We start from the raw sequence: 11,908 nt of genomic DNA, 5'->3' as shown, positions 1-11,908 counted from the left end.
ACTTACTTCTGACAGCCCTTTAGAATCATAGACCATCCATAGACGACTAACATAAGTCTTTTGTGTGCACTTTATCCTCACTAATGTACACCTAAGGAAAAAATTTGGTCGATCACTCATCCAAGATTGCTCTGAATTAATCCATAGATTCTTTCAAGATTCCTAAAAGAAAGATATACCTTGTTATGAGTACTCATTAATTTTGTTAAGCCTTAGACTAGGGACGGACCCAACGAGTGGTCGCCTTAGACCAGGGACGGACCCAGCGAGTAGTCCATATGGGTCACGGCACACCCTAAGATTACATAAGAGTAGTTAGCATAATGATATAAGTGTTATATCTTGAACTTAGTAGCCAAGGTTCAAGTCTAGTTGATTCATGTTTTTTGTTTTTTTTCTGACACACACTAAACATAGCAGCTAGGTTTGCCACTGCCTTAGACTAATATCACATAATCTACCTGGGCCAGAAATATCACATACCCAAACCTCTAACTTAAACTTGTAGATATCCGCTAATACAAATATCAGTTCGGGCAGTGCAGTATTATGGGTAGAGCTACACACCAGAGTCCAAAAAATTAGCTCAGATGACCACTGAATCAACAGCGTCCATATCTAAACTCTCTCTTGTAGACTATTACACTATATCCAAGAGGTAGTTCGGACAAGCATATCAAGGCGATAACATAATGGAACCTTATTTACATTTTTTTCCTTTCGCAGGGAACACGAGAGATTATGGAGGGAATCATAGAATACAGTCAACCACATACAAAATTTCCTAAGATTATCAACATGTTCAGTTGCGCAACTGCTCACAAGGATTCTGTAAAGACGAGAGAAGATATTCAGATATACGGAAATCATTTGTCATATAGAAAATTGAATAAAGTGACCACTGCAGCTTATAGAAAATTTTAATTAATTATCTATTTGTTAATGGAAAATGCAAGTGTCGTCCCTGTCGTTGTTATTTATGCTTGTGACCGGATAGTTGTAAACAATAGAGTTCCGTACACTATCTATTTTTTCGAGAGAATTTAAGGGTTACCAAAAGCCTATATGATTAGTAAAAGCTTCATTCATGTCTGTTGTCTACTAACCGTTGTGTTTGTAGTACATTGCTCAGAAAAAAAATTGTCAGCCTTTGTCAACACAGGAATATTATATCATGAAAACCAGTTACAGCAGCAATAACTTACCCTTTATCCTTTTCTTGTCAAACAGCTGCTTCTGTTGTTGGTCTGCGGGAAACGTCTGCCAGTGATATAGGTGTTACTGGGGGGGAGGAAACTTCGCTACTCTCCCTGCTATGCCTAGCCTCCAACAATTTGTTCACGGTAATAATAGGAGTCCGTTGACTGTTTGAAGGTATGGAGTAGCTACGAGTCATGGCAGCAGGTGGTCGTGGGAGTGGCGACGCCGTATGTGATGGGGGTGAGACACGGGTGGTGGATACAGCAGTAGGCATCGGCCGCCTTGAAACCAGAGGGCCAGAATATCCAACCAAACCAGCATTTGCTGGAGGCCGGGGCAGCTCATGCAGCTCGCTTATCCTGGGAGTCGTTGTTGGGAGCGAGGTCACCCTGGGCGTAGCTTTTGGAGGCACAGATGACTGCCAACCTGGGCCAGGAGGCCTTGTTGGCAACACATAGGAAGGCCGCTTCCCTGACGGTTTGCGATCAGTCGCAGAAATCAGGGGGGTGCTCAATCCTACCTTGCTTGGGATTGGGCCAGAAAAAGCTTCCCTCTTCACTTTCTTAAAATCTGTCGTGGAGTAGGAATAAGCTAGTGATACCCCTTCGTTACTTGATGGCATCTTAACAGGTCCACTGTGCATGGAATTCGGCATAAAATCTTTAGCCAGTGGAGAGGAATGCCACAAATTTACTGCCACGTGAGATTTACTCTCGGGTTGATCTGAATGAGGCGATTTGTTGGCAATTACTGAAGCAGGGTTCTTGTCATCAGCTGGCGTTGGGAGTTTGTAGGAGTGAACAGTTCTGGTTAACAAGTTCATTTTCCGGAATCTCATAGATGGATCAGGAACATTCTCAGCAAAAATTGGTGCTGATTGGGTACCAATCTCAGGCTTCATATGAGGAACTCCTAAAGTCGCCTTTATTTCTTCAGCATTTTCCTGTGTAAACATGTGTCAGTCAAAAATAAAACAAAAATTCAGGACTCAAGATGTCATCCCATTGGGATATAAACGACAGAACTGAGGCACGAAATACTAACAAGGACTTAGCCTAGAAAATACAGATATTCAAAATTCCAAATAGAGTTATCACAATTTTATTAGAACTTACATAACAAGGATCTCTGCATTAATGTCCTCCATCAGATGTGATATTATACCAATATACCAAAGGAGATAAAGACATGTTAGATTGACATCATTATGCTAACCTGATTAAGATTTTATTTTGTCCCCCCCAACCCCCCCCCCCCCCAAAAAAACATGTCATTGTAGCTTATGCACAGCTAGTACGGCCATCTACATTGATTCTATCCCTCTTTCATGCATGTAAATCTTGAGAATTTTCCTTTTCCATTGAGTAGCTCAGCACGCATGAAGTTAAATAGGGAAGGTTGCATCCTTTCCCCATTAATTAGCGTGTCAAATAATATGGAATCTGTTATGACCGGTGTAACCTAAAGACTTCAAGACCGCCATGCGGACAATTAGGAACGAAATGCCAAAGAATTTTCATCCTTAGATATCTTGCATTGTTTCCATAAAATAGGATCATGATTGATTCTTGATTAGAATCATACATAATTGATTCTTGTTTAGGAGGTTTCCATAAAAATAAGGATAATTTATTTAAGAGTCAAGTCTTTCTATACAAGAAGATGAGATATATCAATCTAATCAAGCAAGACAATCTTGCTTGTCCTCAAAGGCCACTTCGATGTCTCTTTCTCACTCGCCTACTTCCTTTGTGCAACCATGGCTCCTATGCGCCACCAGAGTACAGGCCCCAGCCATCGATCTCCTATACATGTAACTTACATAACTCCAGTAGGATTCCAGATCTTATCAGAATCACTACAGTAATTAGAGGCACCTAGGTAAATAACTTGAGCACTAATCTATCTTAGGCTGTTAAAGTGACATGTATTTTGAAATGGCAGAGTAGAACATTTAGAACAGGGATGCTTGAAAGATCTATGATCTAGCCGTTAGTGAATGTGAACGTGCTGGTTGAATTTCATTTCAACAGAAATATTGACGCCCAAAAACATGTGGATTTTATTACTTGAAAGGTCTGGAACAAAGCCCCATAAAATGTTTCTTCATTTTTTGTACATGTTTACCCTAGAGGATTCATATCATTATGAATGAGAATGAACAGATTTATCAGGAAAAATATACAGCATATAACTAGTGAGATGAAGATTACCTGCTCCTGTTCCTTCAGAGGTCTTGGGGAACTCACTGGATGAGCTTGATCCATCTATATTAACAAATAAATAAATGTTTGGAAGTTTAGTATGATAAGTAAAGCATGAGATAGAACAGGCACTTTATACCAACATAACAACAACAACAAAGTTTATTCCCAAGCAAGATAAGGTAGGCTAGAGATGAAATCCAACACAAATACAGAACCAATAAGCTTTGAAACTAAGAGCATCTCCAAGGGTCTTTCTTGAACTCGGTCTCTAAATCTTCATTTGGAGAGCCATTTGAATATTATCTATACATTTTCATCCTCCAACAACTTCTCTATCTTGTGCACACTCTAGAGCCAAACTCGCTCTGGATCTTTGGCTAGCGACAAATCCAGAATAGAAGATGAAAATATTGATATCTAATTAGAAAAATGTTGGAGGGCATTTATTCACCAAAGTCTCTATTCCTATCAATAAGGAAGGATATAAAGAGCCTCTTGGAGTTGCTCTAAGTTTAAGCTGAAAAAAGGCACTAGTTAAAGAAAGCAGTATAAATCTTCACATGGTTTACGTTGATGTTTCTTGAGCAATATGCAATTATTAGCAACCCCAATTCTATTGTGTTGCAATTAAGTGTTAGTTCAGGTTCTCCTATTGTTCCTAAAAGAAGGACAGTAAGAGAACAGTACTGGAAGCTATCACACAAACCAGCAATGAATCCTAATACCCAGGGTCAATTAGTGCAATTGCAGATTATCTTATTCTCTGGGATAACTAGCTGAGGTGCATCGGCATTTAGATCATCAGATGTTCCAAATACGCATAAATGGCGCCTATCAGGTCGGCTAATGAAGCTTTATTTCAAGGTGCAGTTAGTTTTGGTCCTTGAGAGCTCATTTGGAAACCCTGGACACCCAGAAAATGTGGTTTCTTCCTCTGGCTGGTGGAGGCCCATAATAGCTGTTGGAGAGCCGATTACTTGGCATCATGATGTTCCCCTCATCCTGAGGTCTGCCCACTTTGTGACCAAGAATCAGCACCATCCAACACCTTCTGCTGTCATGCGTGTTTGCCAAGCAATTCTGGTACATCCTTTTGCAGAATGCTGGGCTTGCTGTACTCTGCCCTGAACCCTTGGAGATTTCTTTTCATGGTCAGTTGTGCAGAACTTGCGCTGTTCTGAGTGGACTCAATCAATAGAGCCTACAATCGATCATTATATTTTGTTCATGGACTTTGTAGAAACCAAGAAATAAATGTGTTTAATGGTGCTTCTCTGAGCTTATCTCCAGTCCTATCAATAGCTAGGAAGAAGCACAGCCCTGGGGCATGGCAGAAGCTAAGGGGCTCTATTTTCTTGGTTCCTTTACCCCGGCTAACAATTTTTCATGACCCCCTCTCTAGGTAGCTGATACCAGGCTCCTAGGTCTGGCTGATCTTTTAGCTATTGTTTTTATTTTTGTCTGTGGCGTGTCTAGGGATGGGAATGGGTTGAGTGGCCACGGACCCAGTCACGGTCTCAATGTAACTTTAGGGGCCATGGGTCGACCCATTTCACTTAAAGGCTATCCTTCCTAACCCAGTACATCACAAGTTTGCTATGATTTTAATTTTATCTATTTTCACCTCCAAAGTATGATAGTACTCGATCTACCAAAGACATGCTTACAAGTTATGACCAACTGTGCTTATTCGGACAAATTTAAAAATACAAGATTGTTATGTGATGATTGGGTCAACCCATGTTACCTATTGGGACAATAGGTTCTGGTCCTATCAGCCCATTTCAGACTGAGGCTGGCCCCTGTGACCCAATGACCTTGCTTTTGTGGGTCGGGTCAACTATCCAATGGGTCGTCCTGGCCCATTCACATCCCTACATGTTTGTAATAATTTTGCTGTCTAGGTGTGTGGAGGGGGGTTCACAAGGCGGGTCACCTCTAGCATCACCTATTTGTATGTCTTTTCTATCTTATTAATAAAAGTAATTAAATGACATGCACCTCTCGTGCATTGTTCTAAAAAAATTAATGAAACAAGTTTTAGAGTGTTTCCTTCCTCATGAAGGGATAAAACCAAACCAAGTTATTATTTAAGCTGAAGGTTAACTGACTGCAAAGAAACTTTGGCAACATATTTAATCATCTATGAAAAGGAAGCTGATCTATCTCAGTTGGTCAAGGGTGTGGATCTATGCCCAGACCACCCAGGTTCAAGTTCTCGTTGAGGCCAAATTGAGTGCCTATTTTTTTTCTTAATAAAATGCCACCTAGTTCGTCCTAGGTTGGTCTACTTTTAAGTAATCATCTAAAGTTGCTCATATTGCGAGATGATGCTGGAATGATTTATCACTAAGAACAAAGGATGGACCTAGTTTAGTAAATGAAACTTAGCTACATAATATCATATGAATTGATCATCTGGAAAAGAACTTACATCCATTGGACTTCTGAAAGTGGGGAGGTCCTTGTCCCTGTCATTTATCTCATAGTTAAAACTTAACTCACTGCCATCACTATGATTATCCTGGTAAGAGCTGTAATCATCAATATCACTGTTATTATCCAGTCCACTGAAGTGGTAGTCAATGTGCTGCTTCTCAGCAACTGCTTTGACACAAGGCTCCAAAGCCTCTAGATGCTTCAGCCCTTTCCTGAAAAAACTCAACTGAAAATCCAAACAACGGTAAGATAGTTGTAGTCTTTACCACTGCATAATAGTCATCATTAGTTGTAGTTCTGTGTGAAGACATGTTAAGCTACCTGAGAAGCATGATGACGAGCAGCCTGTGTCAAAATACTTAAAAATTGACCTTGCTTTAGTGATTTCAAGCGAAAAATAAACAATGCCGCCTCCTCTTGGTACTCAAGAAATGAAGTTTGCAGTTGTCCCAATGAGAATGATTCATTTTTTAGGTGCCTCAATCGCCCTCCTTTCTCCCCATAGGCTGCTCGCATGGCTTCATATTCCACTCTGAAAGGGAAAAAATATTTACAAGGAGGGAAAGCACAAATTATAAAATGGATAAGATAGCATTCATGAAATGTGTACCTTTTTTGATCACATTGGTCTTTCATTTCCTGCATCAGTAGGAAAGAAATGTAAGGATAGCATACATGTCAAATGATGGACTAAACTAAGTGAGGATGATAAGTATTAAGTTGCATGCACCAACCAGTCTAACCTAAAAGCTTAAGCTGATAAGAAGAGACGGACAATTCACTTATATTATATTCCAATACTCTCACTCACGTCGAGCCTCTCTTAGGTCTCAGACGTGGAATAGGAGCGAACAACAATTATTTTATTTGAACTGCACTAACCAGTATTCTAACTCGTGATCTAGCTCTGGTACCATATTAAGTTGCATGCACCAATTAGTCTAACCTAAAAGCTTAAGCTGATAGGACGAGGCGGACAATTCACTTATATTATATTCCAACAATAAGGTTTGGTCTCTTGGGGCTGTGTAGGGGACAGTGGAGGAGGTAACTGGACTGGGGGAGAGATCTCAGGAGGTAGGGACTCTGGCTGGCCACTGGAACTCCATCGACACCGTCATAAGCTGCAAGATCAGCTATGGTGACAAAGGAGTTCCCACAACCGGAAACTCTTTTCTTATAAGGAAAACCTAATACAAACTACTCGCACCCTTATAGTACCGGTGCGGATGTTTACCCTCCAACTAATTGACAAGATTATCTGACCCTAATAATGAGTTAGATCTAACTAACTCCTGGATTTATGGCGACACCTCCAACTGACCCCTGGGCCCTGGACCTATGGTGACGCTTGTACTCCTTACCCAAGAAGGAGTCGACAACATTTCCTCCCTTCACAACAAAGAGCTCGTCCTCGAGTTCTACACTTGAATACTTGGTCTTAAAATCTTCCAACTATTCCCACATAGCGTCAGGTTCAGATCTTCCAAGCCATTTGACAAGAACTTCCGAAACACCTCTGATCAATCTTGCCCGCAGCACCTTCTCTGGTGATGGCACCACGCGCCCATGAAACAGGTCTGGCAAGGGCATCACCTCCGTTGGCAGAGCACCTTCAAACTTCTTGAGCAAGGAAACATGGAAAACGTCATGGATCCGGGTTTGTGGAGGTAGCTGTAGCTTGTAAGACACTTCTCCCACCCTGCTAATAATCTGATATGGATCATAATACCGAGGACCAAGCTTGGATGGTGCTGCAGTAGTGACACCCACAGCTTAACGCTGCTGTAATTTCAACCAAACCCAATCACCCACGCTGAAATGGACATCCTGCCGAGTTCGGTCCTAGTATGCCTTCATTGTCACCTGAGCCTGAACAAGTCGCTCTCTGATTTCACTCAAGAAGACATCCCTGTCTATCAGCTGCTGGTCAACTGCAGCAACTTTAGCGGATCCTGAGTAATAAGATTGCAAGGTCGGTGGTGGTCGGCCATACACAACTTGGAATGGTGAGCACTTGAGTGATGTTTGGTATGATGAATTATAACAAAACTCTGTCCAAGGTAGCCACTGAAGCCAAGATTTTGGCCGATCGCCAGCTAAGCATCGCAAATACATTGTGATGACCCTTTTAACCACTTCGGACTGCTGTTGTATTGGGGGTGAAAAGCTGAACTCATTTGTAACTCCACCGGCACCTTCATAATCTGCGTGATCAGCCACGGTGACCAAGGAGTTCCCACGACCGAAAACTCTTTTCTTTATAAGGAAAACCTAATACAAACTACCCGCGCCCTTATAGCACAGGTGCGGCTGTTTACCCTCCAACTAACTGATAAGATTATCTGATCCTAATAATAAGGGGTTAGATCTAACTAACTCCTGGACTTGTGGCGACGACTCTAACTGACCCCTGGACCTATGGCGGCGCTTGTATTGCTGACCCAGGAAGGAGTTCTATTTTTTTCTTTTATTTGGATGATAAATGCAATATGAACAATAAAATAGCAAAGTGACAATATTTGAAGGTGAGCTCACAAATGCATGAAGTTGAGAAAAGCATAAGCAGGGAGATCTAACCTCTACGACTTGTAGCTCTTTCAGAAGGGACTCTGATGGATTTGTGATTGTATTTATAATATTTGTACGCTATAAAGAAAGGAAAAAAATACTAGTAAACATACAGATCATACATTAAATAGTATGATGGATTGAAGAATATGTTGTGATAGAATTTTACAACAGTGTAAAAGGACTTTACATAGTCATCCACAAACTTTTGTAGTTCAAATTGGGCCTTCCCTAGCTTCATCAGCACTTTACCTGCAGGTAAGGCTAAATGAATAGAACGAAGAAGGCCCGATACTTCTTAAAATAGAGATGTATCTCTAAAAAACAAACACAATTTTGTTTTCTACATTCACTGAAAGCTAGAAGAAAAGTATCATCAACTAACAAAAGTTTTCAATGAAGGATTTGGCTATCAAGAGATAAAGTGGACACTAGTATGGCAAAACTGGATGACAAGGCTGACACGATGTCAAAAAAAAGAACACCCTCAAAATTTGTACTAGTGGTAAAAAATAAGAAAATGTCTAAAATAAACAAATATTACTAGTACATCTTGAAGATCAGTTCATGATTCAGTACTTCAGGTAAATGAATTGCTTAAGAGGATTCTATCCAAATCCAGTGGATAATATTCTATTCTTCCAAATCCCATTTTACTGCCTCCTCGTGTTTCAGATTCAGCCAACACCTGTCTCTCTTTATACAGGGGGCTGAGTAGCAGAAAATTTTGTTTCAGGGCTTATCCATACAAAAATGGCATACACCGCTCAAGAAAGAAATGGATATGCTGAAAAATAGTATAGTTGGCTCTAAAACACGAAAACCAATTTGCTAAAGACACTCGTAAGAATAATTTCAAACCACAAATTTCCATCTCATACATACAGATCCACGAAATCACTCACCACTTTCATCATCATCATAATTCAATGCAGCTTTTTCAAGCAAGCAAGTTCCCATTTCACCCATGGCTTCCGCAAACTCTGTATAAATAGATTACATGTGACTGTAAGAACGACAGATGAAATATCTGATGTGAAGATAGGGACAGTTTTATTTCATTAGAAGTAAAAATAGCAATCACCATATACACTATTTGTCGTTGCGGCTGCAGCTGAAAGCAAGCTATCGTAACAGTTCCTCATATCTTCCATTTCCTGCAAAGTACAATTCCATGTTTGTTGCAAAAGGTGGGTTAAATTTTTTTAATTTCCACTAGAGGGCAGTTGTGGCCCCAAATCTTTTCTTCCTATTACAGTTCACATGAGAAAGTGAATGACTTGTGAATTTGTCTGAAAATTTAAATCATGGATCAGCTTATAGTCCTGTCAAACTTGTACCATATAATAAACTTCAATCACTATCCAACATCACATTCATGTCTGAACAGCTTTCACCATAATTTATCCATTAAGATGCAGTCAAGTAAAGACAGGAACTGTTCATTGTATCTGAGACGGAAATGCTGAAAAAAAAGACTCAATTCCCCTGAATTTCAGAAAACGTATTTCCACTGGTATTGAATATAATAACGCCCAGCAGGCAATGCTAGGTTAAACAAATGATCAGTTCCTCTCATGACGACTTTGAATTGCTGACTGTAGACGAGTTCTAGATAGCTACTTTCTGCGACCCAAGCTTCCTACCGTGGACTTTGACCAGGAAGAAACAGGCCACAAAATGAATACTATGTGCTTCTGGACTCCAAATCTCTAGTGGCCACAATAATACATGAAAGCGATCAAATCCACACATTTCACTGATCATATCCAAATAATGTATGAACAGATTACTAAGTAGAATTCCCAGTCTAAAAGAAAAAGCGCAAAACTATATATAAGAAATAAACACGAAAAAGGATTTATAGCTCAGAAAAGAATGTATAGGCGAAGGTCATTCGATCCTAAAAAATCATCGTGCCCCAGGAACAAATCACTGCGGCCAACACAGCCCATGAAAATCAGCGGCATAAGCAAGCGACGGGACAGCGGCTCCTCGACGAGCACACACGATCCGACTTTAACGCGTAACCACACGGCAGAACGAACGGCAATAACCGAGAGGAATGAACAGAGGCGTTCGCGGCGGAGAGGAGACCTGGGCGGCGTAGACGAGCTCGTCGAGCTTGGCGGACGGCGGGCGGTGGTCCTTCCTCTCCCTGTGGTGGTGGTGGTGATGAAGGGCGAAGCCCCGGAACCTGCGCAATGGCGATTTCATCTCCTTCCACCCTGAATCCCCAGACAGGAAACGCAACTTGGAATCGCAGGCCCTTGATGATGATTAGTATGGGGAGAGGGGGAAGGCGAGGCTGGCTTTCTTCGGCTCTTCGCTGCTGCAGCTCTCAGGCTGAATTTGGGACCAAAACTGATGTGGAGAGAGAGTCGGGGAACGGTCAGTCGTCGGAGAGGAGAGTCTTTATGGCGTGATTTTCGGAGAGAGAATACATGGAGTCATTTATTTTGGTCCATGTTTGACCAAACGAAACCAGCATGACCCAAATATATGGCATAAACAAACATAAAAAAGGTAGTTGCATGGCTGCTCCTGCTTAGAACTTTTAAAGGCAAGTTTGAAAGTAAGGGAAGAGAAACCCGAAAAGACAAGGAAGAAAAATCTCCCGAAAAGACAAGGAAGAAAAATCTCTTAGCACTAGTTTGGAAACTCAAATTTCTTTACGATCCCCTTCATTTCTGTCATGAAAAAGATCCACGGGTCTCTGAGGCCCACCGATCGGAGAGATTGTACGGGATAAGAATCTCTGGACTATATGGAATCACCGACTAGCAGGGGATAAGGGAACTGTCTACCCTGGAAGTGCTCGCCCCCGGATAAACCCCGAGGCACTAAGCTCGGGGTTAGGCGTGGTGGAGCTAGAGAGGGGGACCGCGCGAACCGAAGGAAAGCCACTCGAGGGGATTCCTTGTCTGGCCTAAGACTGACCAGCCATAAGTGGTCGGCTGCATTAACTATTTCTGGCACCGAGCCGCAGTAGAGAACAGTCACACCCGGATTTAAAGGATAAAGTTGGGTGCGTCTCATATGTGCGCCAAGAAAGAACATCACATATAATGACAAAGTGTATAGAAATAAATGTCATAAATATCATAAATATAATTATTACATAACGAAAGTCTTACAAGGAAATAAATAATGATAAAAACGAACTAAATATTATTTTCTGGCGCCACAGAGCTGACTGGGAGACGCCACCTAAATCAACATGTAAGCTTCATTGTAGGGCGGCTCCTCTTCAACCACCTTCTCTTCACATGTGGAGGGTTTATATATCGCAAGAGTGAGCTCACAAAAGATCATAGCTCAACAAGTTGTGGGGAATAATGTGCATGAACTCACCAAAGGTGGGAATTCATGTGAAGTGTAAGGCTGATCAACAAAATAAAAGTTGAAGGTGAGCATTGCTTTTATAAGTTGGTCAAAATTTTATTAGCAGTTACTAAATGTAAGTGAATACTAAACCATAGCAATAGTAA

At 41.2% G+C, this 11,908-nt stretch overlaps 1 protein-coding gene across 2 annotated transcripts; it reads right to left on the bottom strand.

The window, feature by feature from the left end:
• Positions 1-480: 480 nt before the first annotated feature.
• Positions 481-10,960, bottom strand: LOC100278683 (uncharacterized). Of its 2 annotated transcripts, NM_001371665.1 has the most exons (11): positions 10,515-10,756; positions 9,502-9,574; positions 9,323-9,400; positions 8,608-8,669; positions 8,427-8,495; positions 6,457-6,485; positions 6,168-6,378; positions 5,842-6,072; positions 3,414-3,467; positions 1,206-2,143; positions 484-829 (listed from the first exon to the last, which is right to left on the bottom strand). In NM_001371665.1, the coding sequence occupies exons 1-10, from the start codon at positions 10,632-10,634 to the stop codon at positions 1,223-1,225; spliced, it is 1,848 nt and encodes a 615-aa protein (NP_001358594.1). In that variant the 5' UTR covers positions 10,635-10,756; the 3' UTR covers positions 484-829; positions 1,206-1,222. The 2 variants fall into 2 exon arrangements, with proteins under 2 accessions (XP_035818902.1, NP_001358594.1); XM_035963009.1 differs by lacking the exon at positions 8,608-8,669 and having other exon boundaries at positions 481-829; positions 10,515-10,960.
• Between the last annotated feature and the right edge of the window lie 948 nt (positions 10,961-11,908).

The sequence above is a fragment of the Zea mays genome, chromosome 10, assembly GCF_902167145.1.
Source record: "Zea mays cultivar B73 chromosome 10, Zm-B73-REFERENCE-NAM-5.0, whole genome shotgun sequence".
Lineage (NCBI taxonomy): Eukaryota > Viridiplantae > Streptophyta > Magnoliopsida > Poales > Poaceae > Zea > Zea mays.
Note: the sequence above shows the minus strand (reverse complement) of the source record. Positions and strands in the feature narration are given on the sequence as shown.